A 22,386-nucleotide genomic window follows, 5' to 3' on the forward strand; every position below is an offset into this window, starting at 1 on the left:
CCCAGTCTACAACCCCCCCCCCCCAATTGGAGGATCTGACATAACCCCATACTCTCTCCTCTACATGTGGGAGGAACTTGCTCTAGGTCCACAGAATGCCAACCCTTGGAAAGGAAAGAACAAAAAAGAAAAAAGAAAAGAAATGGGGGTAGGGACTTTCCTTAAAGCATCAAATTACAGCAACAAGGCATATAAGACTGGGCATTAAAAGTCTATCAAGCCACATATTCTGTAATGAGTTAAATGAATCTAAACCAAATGTCTGAAATAGTTTAACCCTTATTAAAAGAGGCTAAAATGGGGGTAAATCTAGTCAGTCACCATGTGTCAAAGGAAATTATAAAGAGATCTTACAGCAAACAAGTTTGAAAAATTGGCCCAAAAAATCCAATAAAGAATTTCTTCCAGGGGACGTGCCTGGGTGGCTCAGTCAGTTGGGCATCTGCCTTCGGCTCAGGTCATGGTCCTAGGGTCCTGGGATCGAGCCCCACGACTAGAGGCTAGATGGGGAGGCTGCTTTCCTCTCTCTCTCTCTCTCTCAAATAAATAAATAAAATCTTTTTATTTTTTTAAAGATTTTTATTTATTTATTTGACAGAGAGAGGGAACACAAGCAGCGGGAGCGGGAGAGGGAGAAGCAGGCTTCCCGAGGAGCAGGGAGCCCGATGCGGGCTCGATCCCAGGACCCTGGGATCATGACCTGAGCCGAAGGGAGACGCTTAATGACTGAGCCACCCAGGCGCCCTAAATAAATAAAATCTTAAAAAAAGAAAAAGAATTTTTTCCAAGCTGAATAGATTATATAATTTCAAAAAATAATCAGGCGCCTGGCTGGCTCAGCTGGTAGAGCACTCGACTCTTGATCTCAGGGTTGTGAGTTTGAGCCCTATGGTGGGCATGGAGCCTACTTTAAAAAAAAAGTCTTTCAAGCTATTTCCATTATCCATGATAATTTCGAAAATGTTAAACTTGTCAACTTTCAAATCTTAAAAGAAAATTTTTAAGTTTTTCACTTCATGTGTTTTGTAAACATTTTGCTTTTCTGGTAACAGTTCTGTACAAAAAGAAGCTTACTGACAAACACACCCCAAATCCAAAACAAATAGAAGCCCAACACAAAGAAGCTGAAAAAAGTTTTTTCAACCAAATCTAGCGTCTCAAAGGACCGAGCCCTAGCCTAGGCAGCAAATAAAATTCATAAAGTCACAGACACAGCATTTTATATACAGACGGGACCTGAAGATCATCCGACCCAATTCATTTACTTGACAGAAAAGTAAGACCTACAGGGGTTAAAGGATTTGTCCAATGTCAGCAGTGGCCATATGGGGCTTCCACAGAATGGCAGACCACTGAAGAATTACTCGAGCCCTGCCAATATGAACACTGCTTATGATGTGAAGGAAATGTCACATATGCAGGTTCCTTCTTTGGTGGAATTGATTATAGATGGATACATTTCAATAGGACCACACACTCAGATGTAAGAACAGTAGGAGATTCAAAAGATTTTCAGCCATAATTCTGTTTTAGGTATGTCTCATGAGCTATAATATAACCACTAGGCCAAAACCAAAAGAAACTGGATTCCGTAAGTATACTAGAACTGCCTATAATATTTATGTCATCAACCATTTGTTTGATTCATCTTCTCTCAAACACTGGGTCATGGGAGGTCCCCTTTAACTGAATGGGAAATCATCCACTGAGTATTACATCAAATTCTAAATGAACTAATTAAAGTTTTATAATTTATACTTGTAGAACAACTTAACTGGGCTTAATTAAATGTGACCTGAACACTTCCTTTTATCCATTTTTGAGCCTCTTATTAAACAAAAAAAAAAGACAAATTGAAATTTCATTTTTATTTTTTTTTAAAGATTTTATTTATTTACTTGACAGAGAGAGACACAGTGAGAGAGGGAACACAAGCAGAGGAAGCGGGAGAGGGAGCCTAATGCGGGGCTCAATCCCAAGACCCTGGGATCATGACCTGAGCCAAAGGCAGAAGCTTAATAACTTGAGCCACCCAGGTGCCCCTCACTTTTATTCTATATGCTGTGATTTTAATTTCTCATACAAACATTTCCCATGTGGGCCCCCAAATTACTTCCTGCCCTTTTCCAGTTCTGTTATACTGTTCTCCAAGTTCTAGAGCAGTTCCATTTTAGTTTCAGAAATTAAAAATCACAATCTCAGAATGAATAACAAAGATGTCCTATAATATGCAACATGTAAGAATCAGTACATATACCTAAGCTGGTTATTAAACCACTGTGCAGGGTGCCTGGGTGGCTCAGTTGGTTAAGCGACTGCCTTCGGCTCAGGTCATGATCCTGGAGTCCTGGGATCGAGTCCTGCATCGGGCTTCCTGCTCAGCAGGGAGTCTGCTTCTCCCTCTCCCACTCCCCCCTCTTGTGCTTTCTCTCTCAAATAAATAAATAAAATCTTTAAAAAAATAAAAAATAAATAATAAACCACTGTGCAACAATGAAATGTTAATATGTGACTAATTAGGCCTATGAACTTATTTCTTTCCTGTTAATAAGATACTAGTATGCGAAAGAATTAAGTTGAGCGCTTACTTCGTATCATATATAAAAATTATCTGAAAAACAGATAAAAGACCTAAATGTAACACGTAAAACTATAAAACTCTTAGAAGAAAACATAGGGGTAAACCCTTATGTCTTTGAATTTGGCAAAGAATTCTTAGATAGGACATGAAAAGCATGGTCAATAAAAGAAAAAAGTAAGGGTTGCCTCAGTGGCTGAGTGAGTTGGGTGTCTGGCTCTTGGTTTCGGCTCAGGTCATGATCTCAGGGTCTTGGAATTGAACCCATGTCAGGCTCTGTGCTCAATTGGGGAGTCTGCTTGATTTCTCTCCCTCTCCCTCTGAACCACACCCCCAATTCACACTCTAAAATAAAGAAACCAAAAAAAAAAAAAAAAAAAAGAGGGTGCTTGGGTGGCTCGGTCGTTAGGTCAGGTCATGGTCCTAGGGTCCTGGGATCAAGCCCCGCATCAGGCTCCCTGCTCCACAGGAAGCCTGCTTCTCCCTCTCCCACTCCCCTACTTGTGTTCTCTCTCTCGCTGTCTCTCTGTCAAATAAATAAATAAAATCTTTTAAAAAAATGTGATTAATCACATTTTTAAAAAATTAGTATTTTATTTATTTGAGAGAGAGCACAAGCAGGGGGAGCAGGAGAGGGAGAGGGAGAAGCAGGCTCCCCACTGAGCAGGAAGGCCAACGTGGGGCTCAATCCCAGGACCCCGGGATCATGACCCCAGCTGAAGGCAGACGCTCAACCGACTGAGCCACCCAGGTGCCCCTCAATAAATAAATCTTTAAAAAGATAAAAATAAAAACTCAGAGCAGCACTGTCCAATACAAATATAATTGGACCTGTAAGTATAATTTTAAATTTTCTTTTTTTAAAAGATTTTATTATTTGAGAGAGAGAGACAGTGAGAGAGGAAACACAGGCAGGGGGAGTGGGAGAGGGAGAAGGAGGCTTCCCGTGGAGCAGGGAGCCCAACGTGGGGCTCGTTCCCAGGACCCTGAGATCATGACCTGAGCCAAAGGCAGATGCTCAACGACTGAGCCACCTAGGCGCCCCTAATTTTAAATTTTCTAATAAACACGTTAAAGTAGAAGAAACAGGTGAAATTATTTAGTTTTAACATATTTAAAATAATCTACTGTATCATTTCAACATATAATCAATATAAAAAATTACTGATACATTTTACATTGTTCTTGGCTATAAGTTTTGAAATCCCTCGTTGTACCATACACTTAAACAGTGCACCTTTCATGTGCTTAGTAGTGACCTGGTAAGTGGCTTTGGTACCAGATACTGCAACCTTAGGGTCTAAGGAATACATGCTAACTACAAATAGGGTTTTTTGTTGTTGTTGTTAAAGAAACCAAATTTTTCTTTTTTCTTTTTTTTTTTTTTAGATTTTATTTATTCATTTGAGACACAGAGATACAGAGAGAGAGAGAGAAAGAGAGAGAGAAAGCATGAGCAGGGAGAGAGGCAGAGGGAGAGGAAGAAGCAGGCTCCTCGCTGAGCCAGGAGCCCGATGTGGGGCTCGATCCCAGGACCCTGGGATCATGACCTGAGCTGAAGGCAGACGCTTAACCATCTGAGCCACCCAGGCGCCCCAAGAAACAAAATTTTTCATGTCCTGCCACCTTGTAAGTGATATATAAGGGAAACTGACCATGTATCAATCATTAGTGGTTAAATTACATTTCCCAAAAGAATATATTATTTTATTTTTTTATTTGAGAGAGAACAAGAGAGAGAGGGAGAGAGAGAACACAGAGGAAGAAGTAGACTCCTGCTGAGCAGAGAGTCCAATGTGGGGCTCGATCCCAGGACCCTGAGATCATGACCTGAGCCAAAGGCAGATGCTTAACTGAGTGAGCCACCTAGGCGCCCCTCAAAAGAATATATTTAGAATTACATTAATTTTTGTAAAATTTAAAACTACCTTAAAAATTTTAATTTTTTTTAGTGATCTCTACACCCAACATGGGGCTCAAACTCACAACCCCGAGATCAAGAGTCGCATGCTCTGACTGAGCCACTGAGATCCAATACCTTAAAATTTTAATGAGATATAATTATATACACTAAAATGCATCACTTGAAGTGTACAGTTTGATGAGTTTGAATATATACATGTAACCACCAGCCCAGTTAAAATACAGAACATTTCTATCACTGTAGAAAGATTCTTCCAGTCAATTCCTCCCAACCACTGCTCTGATTTCTATTAACATAAATTAGTTTTGTATAGTGTTGCCTGTCATATAAATGGCATAAATGGAATCATACTGTAGATACCTTACACTGCATAAAAGAAACACAAAATGTTTTGAGATTCATTCATATTGACTTGTGCATCAATAATTTGTTGCTTTTTATAGCTGAATAGTATTCCAGTGTATATAGTGGATTATAATTTAGTTATCTGTTCTCTTATTAATGGTTACTGGACTACTCCTAGTTTTTCTCTATCATGAGTAAAGTTGCTATGATTTATTGTATGTACAAGTTTTCATTTATCTTGGGTATGTACCTAGAAATAGAATCACGTTTTCTTTGAAAATTTTAAGTCATAGCATTTATTTAATTTAAGGCTGTAGAATGTGTGTATGTGTGTGTGTGCTTTCCTAATTGAATGAAACTGATGGCTTTGCAGAGCTCGGAATGATTCAGGAACTGAACAATACTCTAACAGTGTTCATCTGTTCATCTGAGCCTCACAATTAAACTTAGTTGATTTCTGAGACATTTCCTGATGTGGGGTCAATTTCTGTTTTAATTGTGAGAATATTCTTCTGAAATCTTTCTTAATTCTAATATAGAATCTCATTAATTGCTTCAGGTGTCATCTGTCTTCAAAAAACATTCTTGAAACTTGGTTAGAATGAATATTTTTGGGGACCCATCTTCATTTATATACAAATGAAAAAAATGAAAGTACTCAAGAGGCTGTGAACCCATACCAAAGGAAGTGGCCATTATAACACTCATGATAATTTACTGCATATTAGTTATGCTAGAAATAGGAAATGAGGTTTTACATTGGTGTCTTGGGTATTAGAGGGCACAAGGGGTCAAAGATAATAGTCCATAAAAAATACACTAGTCACACACACATTTCCAATCACATAAAAGAATTCAGGTCAGAAAAAGATGAAATCTCTAAGAATTCCATGATCTTAACAGAAAACCAATGTACTCAGGCTCCTTCCTTCTATAGAAGACAGCTGGCTCCTGCCACAGAACTGCCCTTTAACACGCCCAACTGCATTATGAGCTTTTATAGCTTTGAAAATTACGACACAAATCTTTTACGACTCCTTCTCTGCACCATTTGTCTCCACATTACCATTACTACTGTCTTGCATAGCAGTTCTTTTTATAAATCTACCCTAAGGCTCCTTCCCTCTTGTTCCATTTCCTTTCTCCCATCTGCTCCATAAGAAAAAAGGTTAATATATACCAGCAAACCCATCTTTACCTCAATTTATGATGATGGAATTCCCAATGGAGACCCTTTGCCCCTTTCCACAAAAACAGGGAAGTAATTTTATTTTCTCTGAAAATCATCAATCCTCCTATTAGGGCACATGGAAAGCAAAGAGTTGTGCCTTGGAGGGTACAAAATTCAGAGAGGAAGTATGCCACTCTGCACATACCCTTCTCTTTAATGCCACTTTCAGAAGGCAAAATTAATTTACACAACTCTGCAGCTGTTCAACCATTAGAGAATAATATACTTGTTAAATTTCATAAAGCCATCCTAAGATTAGTACTCAAATAAATTTGTAAAAATTAAATCAAATTTAAAAACTTTAAAATACCTTATTAAGGATTCTCCTTAAAAACTCTGTACAATGATACTCACTGCAGCATTATTTGTAACATCAAAGACAAACATTATAAACAACTAAATATAAAGGAATGATGAAGTATGTCATATCCATATAATGCAATTCTATGCACCTATTAGAAAGAATGAAACAGAGCTTTGTACCAATGAAGAGCAATTTCTAAAGATACATTGTCAAATGGGAAAAGTAGGGTATGGAACAAGATGGGGACACTATCCAATTGCTAGTGTAAAAATTACCATATATACATACGCTGGCACAGGAATGAGAAATCTCACTGGAAGGACATACAAGAAACTGGTAACTGGTCGCCCCTCAGGGAAGATCTTAGAAACAGAGGACTGGGATGGGTCAAATTTTACTTATACTATCCAACTTTTTTTTCTTTCTAAGATTTTATTTTTAAGTAATCTATACACCTTAACATGGGGCTCAAACTTCACGACCCTGAGGATCAAGAGTCGTACATTCTTCTGACTGAGCCAGCCAGGCGCCCCTACACTATGTAACTTTTTGTACTAAGATTTTTATCACACACAGTAACCTATTAAAAATAGATGAACCCCTTAGATAAATATAAAATGCAGGTGGATCCATAAAGAAAGACATCTCTAGAAAACATGAGGGACACTGGGGGAAAACAGTACATTTTTTTGGCAAATCAAAGCATTGTCCCAAATACTGTCCTGGCTGAGCACTACAATCCACCTCTTTCCCATGAGCTCAAGTTATACCAAATACAGATTAGCTTTACTTAATTTGCGTTGTTTTTTCAAATTTCCATTCAGGACAAAAATCTAGCATGGTTTTAGTTATATGGTTGAAATCTGACTGCTTTTTATATTTATTTATTTTTAAAGATTTTATTTATTTATTTGACAGAGAGAGAAACAGCGAGAGAGGGAACACAAGCAGGGGGAGTGGGAGAGGGAGAAGCAGGCTCCCCGCAGAGCAGGGAGCCCGACGCGGGGCTCGATCCCAGGACTCTGGGATCATGACCTGAGCCAAAGGCAGACGTTCAACTGACTGAGCCACCCAGGTGCCCCAAGAAAACATTTAATTAACTTTGTCAAGTTTCAAAAAACCAAAACTCTACATTCAAAATCTTAAATGACCAACTCATTTCTAACTAAACATGAGATTTAATCCTCCATATAAACAGAGGATTAATTCTTTCCTCCTCATAATAAAACCCGGGACAGAGAGGGCATTAATGCTAAGTGGGAATTTATGGTACACTTCAACAGAATAAAATAAAGAAATAAAAAGTTGTTGTCTAGGTGGGAATGGTGCATGGAGCCCTGTGCTCATGGACAGCAATGCCCTGGCATGAACATGTTGATCTGACAGAATATGATCAGAAAAGGGCACATCTTGGGGACATCTGGGTGGCTCAGTCAGTTAAGCACCTGACTCTTGATTTTGGCTCAGGTCATGATCTTGGGGTTGTGGGACTGGGCCCTATGTCAGGCTCTGCACTCGGTGTGGAGTCTGCTTGAGATTCTCTCTCCCTTTGCCTCTGCCCCGCCCCCTGCTCTCTCGCGATCTCTCACACACATACATATACACTCTCTCTCTTTCAAAACAAATGAATAAAAATCTTAAAAAAAAAAAAAAGGGGCACATCTTTATTTAAATGGAAAAAAAAAGAGAGAGAGAGAGAGAGAAAAGGACATATCCTGCTGGCCAATATTCCTCCAAAAACACTAGGCATGCAAGGAGGGGCTTCACTAACATTAATGAAATAGCCTCCTTTTTAAAGAGTTAGAAAAAACAGATATCCAGTAAGAAAACAAAAATCATCAGTTATTCCACTATTCAGGGATAACCACCATGAAGGTTTTGACATAGATCCCTCCAATTTTTTTCACGCAAATAAACATATACATGTTATTTTATAAAATTGTAATTTTAAACTGTTTAGACATAAAATCTTAACATTTTATAGTTCTGTTGCATGCTTTATTTGAAAGTTAAATGAAGTTAATCAAATGGACTATACTATGAAAAATTATACACAGTAAAGACAGATCCCTACCTTATTCATTTCTTTTTTTTTTTTTTAAAGATTTTATTTATTTGACAGAGAGAGACACAGCGAGAGAGGGAACACAAGCAGGGGGAGTGGGAGAGGGAGAAGCAGGCTTCCCGCGGAGCAGGGAGCCTGATGCAGGGCTCGATCCCAGGACCCTGGGATCATGACCTGAGCCGAAGGCAGACGCTTAACGACTGAGCCACCCAGGTGCCCCTACCTTATTCATTTCTATAAAATACATTCTAGATGAAACAAATTTATATTGGTGGTTGTGACAGTGCTAGAACACATAGGTGAATTATTCTCTCATCCTTGGAGGCAAGAAGGCCTTTCTACACATTACATGAATACTTATGGAATTCTGTTTTACAACTAAAAGCATAAATCTCAAATGATAAAAGGCCAATTTCTGTAACATACAAGAACTCTTACAAAAACAAAAAGGATGAAAAACCCGATATGAAAATGGTAAATTCTACAAACAGGAGGCTCAAAGAAAAAGAAATACAAGCCATCAGTTAACCTTGGCATCAGACTGAGCACCTTGAGCAGACTGAAAGAAATGCAAAATTTTTAAATGAGGTCATTTTTTACTTCTCAGGGTAATAAAATATCACATGAATAAAAGAGACACCCCAAATCTCACGACCTAATAACTAAGCTACTAATTAATATCATTTTGTCCTAAGTGTTCGCCATCTTCTTTTTTTTTTTTTAAAGATTTATTTATTTGAGTGGGAGAGCGAGAGAGCAAGTGTGCAAGCTGGGGGAGGGGCAAAGGGAGAGGGAGACAGAAGCAGACTCCCCACTGAGCGTGGAGCCCCACGTGGGGTTTGATCCTACAATCCTAACATCAGACCTGAGCTGAAATCAAGAGTCGGACACTCAACCAACTGAGCCACCCAGATGCTCCTCACCATCTGCTTTTGAAGGCAGTTTTTTTTTCCTCTATCTCTAATTCCTCTGTACCTTTCACAAGGCTAGCACTGTTTGTCAGAAAAAAATGGGAATAAATAAATGTTTTCCAAAAGTCATCCATTAATTGACAGTGCTACCAGCAACACATATATGTTTAAATGTACTTCTGTCACTCTTTTGCAATAGGCAAAACGTAAGAAATGATGGTTCTTAAAAAAATAATAATAATAATAAAAGAAATAATGGCTTTTTTTTCATTTTAATTTTCAGTTCTATTATTGAAATCATTCTTAAAAGTAATGCTATATCATACAGCCTAACTCAAAAATAATATGAAGAAATTATGGTCAGGGCGCCTGGGTGGCTCAGTCATTAAGCATCTGCCTTCGGCTCAGGTCATGGTCCCAGAGTCCTGGGATTGAGCCCCACATCGGGCTCCCTGCTCCGCGGGAGGGCTGCTTCTCCCTCTCCCACTCCCCCTGCTTGTATTCCCTCTCTCGCTATCTCTGTCAAATAAATAAATAAAATCTTAAAAAAAAAAAAGAAATTATGGTCAAAATATATCAAATTTGTTGAAAGATAAATTTATAGACTTAAAGTCCACTAACTCCAAGGCAAGAGTAAAAATGAAGAAAATCACATTCAGACTCATCATAGTCTAATTGCTGAAAAACAGATAATCTGTAGATAGAAAAACGGCACCTCAGTACAATGACTATAAATTTCTAATCAGAAATAACAGAAGTTGAAGTTAATGCAGTGACCTCTTCAAAGAGCTCACTGAAAGGAAAAACAAACTCTACCAATCTAGAGTTCTGTTTTCAGTGATAATATCCTCTAAGAATGAAGATGAAATAAAGACAATTGTAGATTTAAACAGATTAAAAAAACCCAAAACCCTAGGAAAATTAAGACCTGTATTGTAAGAAATGTTGAAGGAGGAGCCTCAGAATGAAGGGAAATGATATCTTATGGAAATAGAATCAGCCAGAAGTGGTAATTATGTGGTAAAAAATGGCCTTTTTTCTTTTAGGATTTTATTTTTAAGTAATCTCTACACCCAACGTGGGGCTCAAACTCACAACCCTAAGATCAAGAGTTGCATGCTCCACCAAGTGAGCCAGCCAGGCACCCAAGAAGCAAATATTCTTAACAAAATATTAAAAAACTGAATCCAACAATTTATAAAAAAAGATAATACATTGTGACTAGCGGGGTTTATCACAAGATTGAAAGGTTGGTTTAACATTTGACATTCTATCAATATAATCCATAACATTAACAAAATAAAGAAGATTAAAAATAACGTGCAATAGATGCTATACTAATTTTTGTTTTAAAGATTTTATTTATTTATTTGACAGAGAGACACAGCGAGAGAGGGAACACAAGCAGGGGGTAGTGGGAGAAGGAGAAGCAGGCCTCCCGCCGAGCAGGGAGCCTGATGCGGGGATCAATCTCAGGATCCTGGGATCATGACCTGAGCCCAAGGCAGAAGCTTAAGGACTGAGCCACCCAGCAGCCCCTAATTTTGTTTAGATACTCACTTTAAGTTTTCTAATTCCTGTTTTCTCAATGGAGAAGAAGGTGGAGCTGGAATGAATTTATCTCCATCATGGCTTTTACTGCTAAAATAAAGACAGACTCTAAATTATGAAGAGCAAATAAACAATTAAATATAAAATTGTTTCCCTACCCCCACTCCCATGCAATTTTTTATGCCAAAAATATACAAGAACCAAAAACAACGAATGCAAAATGCTTAGCAACCAGTGTGCTGAAGCTATACTGTATTTCAGTTTCTTTCCTCCAGTACACAATGCTGTTTTTAAAAATTTCTAATTGTAAACAATATCTCTACAAAGGAAACCACTCCTGTATTTTCACACATTTCTCGGTCTTCTGATTGCTTTTTATCAACTACAGTAAAACATAACCCCAATGGAGGAAGAAACAAAAAACCCCCACAATTTTGTTTCAAATTTTCTTTAATACATGTATTTCTATCATAATCAAGAAAAAAACGCTGGGATGAAAGACTTGAATTTAAAGGTGCCATGTGTAAAAACAACTTTATTTATAATGGTGTTTTATTATTACGAGAAGCTCTCTTAATTTCTAGAGACTGGTTAATATTTAACTTATACTAAAAAACTAGAAATTAGTAGAAATATTCTTGAGGTTAACAGTTTATGGTATGTTAAGAGAAAAGGCATAGGTTAAGAAAAAAGGAGAAATTTTAGGATTTAAGTATTTACTTTAATAAACATAAAAACAAAATGCTATCTGGGAGAGCAACAGGATTTCTTTACAACTATTCCTCCTATCAATGAAAAGTTGTTTCTTTCCACTTTTCTTTTTTTTTTTTTATAAATGTCACCAGGCTCAGCAGCAATACTTTTTTTTTTTAAATGTTTTATTTATTTATTCATGAGAGTCAGAGAGTGAGAGAGAGAGAGAGAGAGGCAGAGGGAGAAGCAGGCTCCCCACTTAGCAGGGAGCCCGATACGGGACTCGATCCCAGGATCCTGGGATCATGACCTGAGCCGAAGGCAGACGCTTAACCATCTGAGCCACCCAGGCGCCCCTCTTTCCACTTTTCTTAGGTTCTCTCCTCACTTAAGTCTTCACAGTCTCTCTCTCTTCCAGAAATACTTAACATTCATACTTTCCTTTCTTATTATTCAAAACAGGGGATTTAGGAAATTCGGCTCGAGATTTTAGGAATTCATCTAAAGGATAAAGAGGCTTACTAATGAAGTCCTGAGGGGCTTCACCAAAGGGGGTCAAAGAGATTAGAATACCTGCAAGTTTCACTGCTTTCACTGCTCTCTGTGTTCCCACCTAATTGATTACTATTTTTAGACCCATTTTCCTGCTTCGGATCTTGCTGTTCTTCGGGTAACAGCAACAAGGCATTTCTGAGACAAATGGCTGCAAACTCCATACTGGCTACAGGAATGGCTGAAGACTGTCCATCACTTAAAAAATGAAAACAAATTAGCTAAGTAAATAACTTAAAAATAAATAAGACTTTTCTATTATCAGGAATAAAACCAATATAACTGGAAATGAAAATTTGCTGACAGGTAGAAATTTGAAAATAAGCAGTTATAAGAGAATCATAAAGAACCTAAATCCTAAATATTACACACAGAAATTTTAAAAGTATGAATAATACATAGCAAGTATACACGTCATACAAGATGTATCTCTAGGAATGGGACTAAGGATGGAAACCAACTTGAAGGTTATCTGCAATGTCGTCGTTAATGTAACACAGGAGTTATAGACAAGGAAAATTATAGCGAGGGCAAAGGCAAGGGCAAGTATAGTAAGAATTGAAAAGAAAAGATTTTCACATCTGAACCTTGTTTTGAAAATGCTTTATTTGTAAATTTGTCTTGCAATTTTTTTGAGATTTTATATAACTTTCTATTGGTTCAAAAGGTGAAAAGTAGTAATAATTTTGAAATTTTAGGAAAATGATCCTTTATCTTAAGTCTTAAAAAAAAAATCTGCATTATAGTTGAAATAAATTAAGACCAAAATATTGTGTGCCAGTTACTATTTTAAAACGTTGGGAGAACTTTTATTTATTTATTTTTTAAAGATTTTGTTTATTTATTTAATTGACAGAGAGAGAGAGAGAGACAGCGAGAGAGGGAACACAAGCAGGGGGAGTGAAAGAGGGAGAAGCAGGCTTCCCGCCGAGCAGGAAGCCCGATGCAGGGTTCGATCCCAGGACCCTGGGATCACGACCTGAGCCCAAGGCAGTCACTTAACCAAGTGAGCCACCCAGGCGCCCCTGGGAGAACTTTTAAATGGTAGTGGAACATTTTTATGTTTTGGAAAAGAAAAAATACAGCCAATTTTTTTTTTTTTTTTTTTTTTTTTTAACAAAGCCTACTACTTTAGAAATAATAGCAACTCCAAACTGGAATCTTTATACAAGATAAAGATGTTCATATTTAAAAGTTACTCAACTGAAGGTTTACATGTGACAGCTTTATAATGCTTTGGTTACTTTATGTATTAGTACTTTTCTCTCTAAATACTAAGAATTAGCTTCAGGGACTATAAGAAAATACCTAAATAAAAAGCATCAATGATAAATTATATAAAAAAAGAAACATCAAGATGCCCTCTTCTGGACATTTTGAATAACGGTACTGAATAGACCAGGGTCTCTTAGGCCATCAACAGTTTCAGCATAAATGTAATTAACTGAATTCTTATGTCAGATAATATTCACTGTGAACCTATATATGGGGATCTATTTGTTGAAGTAACAATAAAACCTAGTTACAAAATGATTTCTCCTATAAAGTGGTAAGTCTTAAGCATATTTTTATAAATAACATTATGTGAAATATTAAATATCTATAGTTTCTCTTTGCAAAATACTTACTTATATACAGTATTCTGTATGGACTGTGATGCCAGAACTATTTTACGATGATAGCCTTGACCAACAATAGACTGTACAATTCCTTTCTTACTCGGAAGGCCTTTAGTTTCTTGTTCAGCAGTCTACAAAATACAAATAATTTCCAATTAATTTAATGCAATTATAAGACAGGATGTGAAAAATGATCTAATACTTTTCCGGTTACTCCAAGGAAGTTCCTAAGATCCATCGATGTGGAGCGAAATATGCTCCACATTGAAGAGTAGTTAGTTAGTACATGGAGTGGGAAGTCTGTGATGCATGCTGTACTTTAATATGAACTTTGAGGTAATTCTAAGGAAAAAAGGCAATTCAAGAATGACTCAAGCATTTACTTAGAATGATTTATTTAGAACATTCTACATCCCAGGGACCATGCTGCATATTACAGGCACTTTGACATCAGATTAAGGAAACATATAGAGCCACAAAAACTCATGAAAAAGGGAAGCAGCTCTACTTTCTAAAACACATATCTTGTGCTTCTTCATTGAAAGCATTAAATTGTCAACAACTTATAAACTCAGACAACCTATATGTTAAAATTTACATGGGCACAATTCTTGCCTTCTAGAAAATTAAAATCCTAAAGCCCTGTAAAACATTAAACTGAAAAGAGTAAAAGCTACTTACACATATATAGTATTTTAGGATATTTCACTAAGATGCATCATCTTACTATGGGAACTGGATGGTGTCAACTACGTCTATCTTCCCTTTCACACCAAATCTCTGAGTTACCTGCAGGTGGATTCCCAACTAGTCATATAAAGTCAGGCAGATTCTCATATGCAGAATAAACTAGAGCCAATCCATGAACTCACAGAGCTAAACTCTGCCCTGCAAAAAGTCCTTCTCTAAGCATAATGTTTCTGTACTGTTACTTATTGCCCCTACTATAACTTCTATTTATGACTTCTAATAAAACAAGGATTCACTTGCATATTCATTTTAAACAGAAAATATTACATAGTGCTTAAAAAATACAACATGCTTGGGGCGCCTGGGTGGCTCAGTCGTTAAGCGTCTTGCCTTCTGCTCAGGTCATGGTCCCAGGGTCCTGGGATCGAGCCCCGCATCAGGCTCCTTGCTCTGCAGGAAGCCTGCTTCTCCCTCTCCCACTCCCCCTGCTTGTGCTCCCTCTCTCGCTTTGTCTCTGTGAAATAAATAAATAAAACCTTTAAAAAAAAAAAACACAACATGCTTAAAAAATACAAAACTGCTCTGATTAAAAAGTTTTTTTAAAGGTTTTATTTATTTATTTATTTATTTATTTATTTGAGAGAGCGTGAGGGAGAGAGAATCAATCTGAAGCAGACTGCACACGGAGCACAGAGCCCAATGCAGGCCTCGATTCCACAACTGTGAGATCATGAACTGAGCGGAAACCAAGAGTTGGACCCTTAACCGACTGAACCACCCAGGCACCTCTCTGATTGGAAATTTTCTGTCAAGGATGCAGCCAAGCAATATTAATGAAAAATTACAGATAGTGGATATTCTGAACCACTATGGGAAAGACTTCCATTCTGACTTTTTTCCTAGTGGTGGCGATAAATTTATAATGATTCATCCATACATTCTTTCCTGATCCTTAAGGTCATGCAAGCCGATCAATCAGATGGCTAGATTTGAAGATGCAGCCTATGAAAACAAAAATGGACTGGAACTAAAAACCCACAATAATAAACTAATACTTTCAATAATACACCAAGAGCCAGAACGTGTGTCAGATCAGTCATGATGTAGAAGAATCGTATGTAATTAAAATATTACTTTATAGTGCCATAACAGCAACAGCACTCAACATATTTCAATTTCAGAACTAAGAAAAATAAATGGTACATCTATATATATATATATTTTTAAAGATTTATTTATTTGACAGAGAGAGACACAACTAGAGAGGGAACACAAGCCGGGGGAGTGGAAGAGGGAGAAGCAGACTCCCCACTGAGCAGGGAGCCCAATGCGGGGCTCGATCCCAGGACCCTGGGACCATGACCTGAGCCGAAGGCAGACGCTTAACGACTGATCCACCCAGGCGCCCCACATTTATATATTTTAATAGCCTTCTCTTAAAATGCTTAAATACTCTCCCTGCAATTAAGTCTACGTTTGATAATTAGCAGGATTTCTCACATATTATACCTACCCAAGCAAGCGTAAGCTGTGCTTCTGACAAAAGCAGTCTGAAGCAATGTGCATCAGATAAACAGGACATAAAACATCTCCTTAGCAACACCAATTTAAGTTCGTTCTTTTTATTCAAAAATGAATTTATTGGGGGCATCTGGGTGGCTCAGTCGTTAAGCGTGTGCCTTCGGCTCAGGTCATGATCCCAGGGTCAGGTCATGATCCCAGGGTCATGGGATCGAGCCCCGCATCAGGCTCCCTGCTCTGCGGGAAGCCTGCTTCTCCCTCTCCCACTCCCTCTGCTTGTGTTCCCTCTCTCGCTGTGTCTCTCTCTGTCAAAAAACAAATCAATAAAATCTTTAAAAAAAAAAGTATTTATTTTTAAAGATTTTGAGAGAGAAAAGAACGAGAGTGAGTGCACAAGTAGGAGGAGGGGCAGAGGAAGAATAAGACTCCCCGATGAGCCCGGAGCCCAATGTGGGCTCGCCCAGGGATCATGACCTGAGCCAAAGGCAAATGTTTAACCGACTAAGCCACTCAGGTGCCCCCAAAATGAATTTATTTCTGAACGTATAAACTGCTTTGGTCAGCATTCCTTCTATACTGACTAAACACATTTTATGGAATTTTATTTGTAGTTTATAATTTCTACTTATTGGGATTTTGTTTTCTGGTTTTATTCAGGAGTATTTTGGGGGTTGTTTTTACTGTCTTTTATGGCACTTTAGATCTTTTTTAGAAGGAGGAGAAGCATAGACATAGATAATTATTTTTGGCAAATTCCCTATTTGTAGCACAAACTGAGTGTTCTAAGATTCACCAAATTATGGCAATCAAGTATCTTTACCATTTTTAAAAAAGATTTTACTTATTTATTTTAGAGAAGACGTGTGAGCAGGGGGGAGGGGCAGACGAGGGACAGGGAGAGGCAGATAAAGGACAGGGAGAATCCCAAGTAGACTCTACGCTGCCAAGTAGAGCCAGATGCAGGGCTCTTTCCCATGACCCTGAGATCCTGATCTGAGCGGAAACCAAGAGTTGGATGCTCAACTGAGCCATCCAGGGCACCCCTACCATTTTTTAAAAATTAGAAGCTTAGGGGCGCCTGGGTGGCTCAGTCAGTTAAGCGTCCGCCTTTGGCTCAGGTCATGATCCCAGGATCCTGGAGTCGAGCCCCGCATCGGGTTCCCTGCTCAGCATGGAGTCTGCTTCTCCCTTTCTCTCTGCTCCTCCCCTTCCCCCCTTTTGTGCATGCTCTCTCAAAATAAATAAATACAAATTTTTTTTAAAGATTTTATTTATTTGACAGAGAGAGACACAGCAAGAGAGGGAACACAAGCAGGGGGAGTGGGAGAGGGAGAAGCAGGCTTCTTGCTGAGCAGGGAGCCTGATGCGGGCCTCGATCCCAGGACCCTGGGATCATGACCTGAGCTGAAGGCACCCCATTAAATAAATAAAGTCTTTTTTAAAGAATTAGAAATTTGTACAAGAAAATGGGAGGATGGGGACTTCATAATAAAATCCACAGAATGAAGACTATTCTAAAGGTACTATTTCTAAAAATAAGTAATTTTAAAAGAAAATATTAAACCTTACTGTATTTCTCTACTCCTAGGAAGATCTAATTCCCTGGTCTCCAGTAACTGTCCAAATGAGAGGTCTCCAACACTTAAATTCATGAATGAATTAAAGAGAATAAGCAATTTCTAGAGATTTTTTTTTTTAAAGATTTTATTTATTTATTTGACAGAGAGAGAGATAGCAAGAGCAGGAACACAAGCAGGGGGAGTGGGAGAGGGAGAAACAGGCTTCCCGCCGAGCAGGGAGCCCGATATGAGGCTCGATCCCAGAACCCTGGGATCATGACCCGAGCCAATGGGAGACGCTTAATGACTGAGCCACCCAGGCGTCCCAATTTCTAGAGATTCTTGTTTTAAAAAAGTATAAATATTGCCTAAAATTGTCAGCTAATTTAAGAATTATCCAGTAAGAAAGTTGTCTTTTAGGGCACCTGGATGGTTCAGTCAGTTAAGCGTCTATCTTTGGCTCGAGTCATGATCCTGGGGTCCTGGGATCGAGTCCCACATTGGGCTCCTTGCTCAGCAGGGAGCCTGCTTCTCCCTCTGCCTGCTGTTCCCCCTGCTTGTGCTCTCTCTCTGTCAAATAAATAAAATCTTTAAAAAAAGAAAAGTTGTCCTTTCTTAAAAGGCAAATTACAATTATATAAATGATTAAAGCCCTTCAAAGATAGCACTTATCTCTTTTCCCAGTGGTATACCCAAATCATGAATAACTTAAGTATCATGTGTGAAAACTGCCAGGCAAACATACTTCTAAATGCTAGTTTTTGCAGCTGCTTCTCAGGAAGTGCTGTTCAGCAATAGGAGCAGCAAAAACATCTATATCACCTATGGCAGACAAACCCCAGGTGCCAGGCCTCCCAATCTCCACACAGCCAAAGAGCGCAGCAAGGGTGGGGGGTGGGTAAGAAATGGGGTGATACAGGCATCTGTTAATTCTGATAGAACCTGTCTTTCTCCTACTCCCACTGACCACTCCCCACTTGAGATTCCAAAGGCTTCTTTCTACCAACCACCACGTGCAGATGTTCTAGGCAAGGACACCCATGTAAACTGGCCTATTTCTCACAGTCACTGTGGACAAAGGTGTGAGAGAGACAGCTTGATAATCCATGAACTCTGAACCATTACTGAATCAAAACTAAAGCCCCTCCCCACTGAAGGAAATGCAGTGTTATACAGTTCTTTGCACACTCATGGTCTTAGTCCTTCTCTAACCACCCGGTGCACATACCATTCTCAGGCCAGCAGATGATATGGCCCCTGCCCCAGCAGCTAGCAGACCACTGTTCCAACAGATACGACCCTCTTGTTGGCTTCACCTCTTTAATGTGACTGCTGATACAGGCTGCTATACTTTAAGAACCAGAATTTTAACAAGTGACTTTAAGAAACTAAATCTTTTGTCCAACTGTTGAAGAACAGACTATCTTTATAAATTTTCTGAGAGTTATAAAGGGAATGAGGTCTTGTGTGTTTTCAAGTATTTTCTGCTTTCTATGTAACAAGTTGGGGGGGAGTGTATAAGATACCCAAGGAGCACTCACCCCCTTATTTGCAGCAATGCAGCATTCAGCCAACCTTAGCCAGAGGCGGGGATTTGCATGATAAACCTGAACAGCTTCAATCAGACACTCAAAGGCAGCAAGAGGTCTTCCAATGTGAAGAAGCTGAATGCCACAGTTATACAGCAACTCATACCTCTTGTTGGTTAGTAATGTACACATGGGTCTTCCCGAAAATTTCTTGCCTAATGATACAAATTAGGTAAGAAAAAAACATTAGGTTAAAAATAACAGTTACACTGAAAACATTTATTCCACTAAATACTTAAATACTACCTTGTTTAATACCAGGGACCCCAGTGCGAAGTTTTGTGTTTCTTTGAAGATTTTATTTGACAGAGAGAGCACAAACAAGGGGAGCAGCAGAGGGACAGGGAGAAGCAGACTCCCGACACAGAGCTGGATCCCAGGATTCAGGATCATGACCTGAGCCAAAGGCAGATGCTTAACCAACTGAGCCACGTAGGTGTTCCGGCCCAGTGTAAAGTTGTAACAGCTCTCTATTAGTGATGATCTTCATCCTCAACCCCACAAATATCCTCCAGAGTCATCTCAGTTGCTTGTGCTGGTGTGGCCAGAGATGTCTCTTCTCATTTGCCAGCTCCCCAGGTAACAATGGTCCAGAAAGGCAAACAAAATAGATAGGACCCACTGACTCCTATGAATCTTTAACCACCTTTCCACCTTTTCAGAAGATTCACTTTCTTTTTTAACTTTCATTTTGGTTAGCCATTTTATTGTCATGTGCTTTCTTAACCAGAAGTATTCAGCTAATGTTAGCAGGAGTTTGGGAACTTTACTATGGAAATAAAAATTAATATATTATACCTACGATGACTATGGTTCACTCACTTATTCAAAGTTTCACAGTCTACAATAAAATAAGACTACTTATGATTTTGGATACACTTTTCATCAGTTTTTTTATGGTTAAAAAAGCTACATAATTGCTTGATTTTAAGCATTCCAGGTCAAGGATCCATATCATATGAATATTAAAGTAAGAAACTTCAGGAATTTGCTCAAAGATTGTCAGGTGCAAAAAAATAAAAAAATAAAAAAGACTGTCAGGTGCTGCCTATAACATCCCATGTGAAACCCTAGAAAGAAGCTATAATAAAACTAGTTTAGGGGCACCTGGCTGGCTCAGTTGGTAAAGCATGCAACTCTTAATTTCGGGGCTATGAGTTCAAGCCCCACATTGGGCATATAGCTTACTTAAAAAACAAAACAAAACAACAACAACAAAAAAACACCAAAAAAACTAGTCGAGAAATCTTAGCAACATACTTTGCTTTATAACATTACCATGTGTGATTACTGATTTTCAAATCCATGAAAAAGTAAACGTAATTTAAATTTCTTTGATAATTACTCCTACCACCTTGCTATTTGAAGTAGCCATATCTACCAAGTCTCCGGAGTCAAACCCGTTGGGCAGGGTCGATGTTAATTGTAGGCAGGCACATATGGATGCATTCTGACCAGACACTTGATCACTATCTACCTATTTATTCTTTTTTTTTTTTTTTTAAAGATTTTATTTATTTATTTGAGACAGAGAGAATGAGATAGAGAGAGCATGAGAGGGAGGAGGGTCAGAGGGAGAAGCAGACTCCCTGCCGAGCAGGGAGCCCAATGCAGGACTCGATCCCGGGACTCCAGGATCATGACCTGAGCCGAAGGCAGTTGCTTAACCGACTGAGCCACCCAGGCGCCCTACCTATTTATTCTTTACCAAAAACAAAAAATTACTTTTTAAATTCCAGTATAATTTACTTACCTTGTTATATTAGTGTTAGGCATACAACACAGTGACTCAACAATTTTCTACACTACTGGGTGCTCAGATGCTTGCTCTTTAATATCATCTCTCAAGTAGGAAGATATAAGCTGTCCCCCAGTGATGGGCTCACCTGGATCAGTGCTGCCTGCACTGAGCTGTGCACAAACACCGTCATTCTCCTGCAGAGCCTTTTTAAAGTAGAAAATTCCCAAATTGTGCTTGCTCATGGCAAAATGGATGCAACCAAGATTATTCCAGAACATGCATCTCAAGCATTCACCTGACAAAAACACAAATAAATTTGTCCAAAAATGTTACTGTTGACATACGCCACACAAGAATTGGCAATGCAACAGGAATTCCACCTGGTCCTTATAGAAAAGTTTATAAGGCATCTGAAATTCAGGACATCTGAAAATTTTCTAAGCTCCTTTCCTTTTAAAATTTTTTATTAAAAGTGATAAACCCTACCCATTGATTTTGTTAGCCTGCTTAATCTTTTCTTCTGATTTTTAAATAATTGTGGGCAAATAATATAATAATGCAAAGGACAAGAAGTATTTATTAGTAACATTATATGCACTGCATCCACACAACAAAATATTATGTAGAAACTGGAAAGAATCAGTATATATGGAAACATACTAAATGAGTAGCAAGAATACATTAAACAATATATAAAATCCTGCTTTTGCTTGTTTAAAGTCTTCACTGTTCTTTTAGTTCACACTTCTTTAATTATCACTAAGGCTGAACATCTATCTTCTCAAGCTTGTTAGGCATTTGTATTTCTTATCCTGTAATACACTGCTTCTTTCTGTTCTTTACCCATTTTTTTATTTGGTTACAGATGTTTTTCCTATTGGTTACCTGTTAGTATGTTATAGAAACCTTCTGTCACATCTGTTTCAAATATTCCCCCCAAAGCCAGTGTGTCATCTGTCTTATGACCTGCTTCAGTGTGTATGTGTGTGCGTTTAATCATAAAAAGTTTTACATTTTTATGTGGTGAAATTTAATCTTTTCTAAAATCTATGGTTCTTGCATTTTGGATAAATCAAGTATCCCCCTCCCCCCCACAAAATTAAAATATTCAAGTTTTCTTTAGTTGCTTTCAACCCTTCATTCCTCTGGGTTTTATTTTGCTGTAATGAAAGCAATCCAAGCTTTAGTTTTCTTCTTCTAAACTGCTTCCCAAATACTCCAAAACAATTTACTGATTGTCTTTTCCACAATGATATAAAATACCAGATCAGACTGACAAAATTAACACTCAGGATATTCAATGCTTAATACTAAAATCTAAAGATTTTCTTCTGATGTGTTCTTAAATTGAGCAATGGTATTTTAAATTTTTTTTATTTTCTATTTTTTTTTATTTTTTAAAGATTTTATTTATTTATTTGAGAGAGAGAGAATGAGAGAGAACACATGAGAGGGGATAGGGTCAGAGGGCAAAGCAGACTCCCTGCCGAGCAGGGAGCCCGATGCGGGACTC

General features: G+C 38.2%; 1 protein-coding gene across 1 annotated transcript in view; it reads right to left on the reverse strand.

Annotated features, from left to right (window-relative positions):
• CNOT10 (CCR4-NOT transcription complex subunit 10) overlaps positions 1-22,386 on the reverse strand; it is a 58,710-nt gene that overhangs the window by 11,890 nt on the left and 24,434 nt on the right. Inside the window, exons 8-12 of the mRNA XM_081816532.1 lie at positions 21,019-21,168; positions 19,085-19,287; positions 13,783-13,904; positions 12,176-12,352; positions 10,919-10,999 (exon numbers count right to left, since the gene is read on the reverse strand). Of these exons, the coding sequence (XP_081672658.1) occupies positions 10,919-10,999; positions 12,176-12,352; positions 13,783-13,904; positions 19,085-19,287; positions 21,019-21,168 (733 nt within the window). The remainder of the gene's footprint in view (positions 1-10,918; positions 11,000-12,175; positions 12,353-13,782; positions 13,905-19,084; positions 19,288-21,018; positions 21,169-22,386) is intronic.

Source organism: Leptonychotes weddellii, chromosome 1 (genome assembly GCF_054177405.1).
Source record: "Leptonychotes weddellii isolate Sample4059 chromosome 1, ASM5417740v2, whole genome shotgun sequence".
NCBI lineage: Eukaryota > Metazoa > Chordata > Mammalia > Carnivora > Phocidae > Leptonychotes > Leptonychotes weddellii.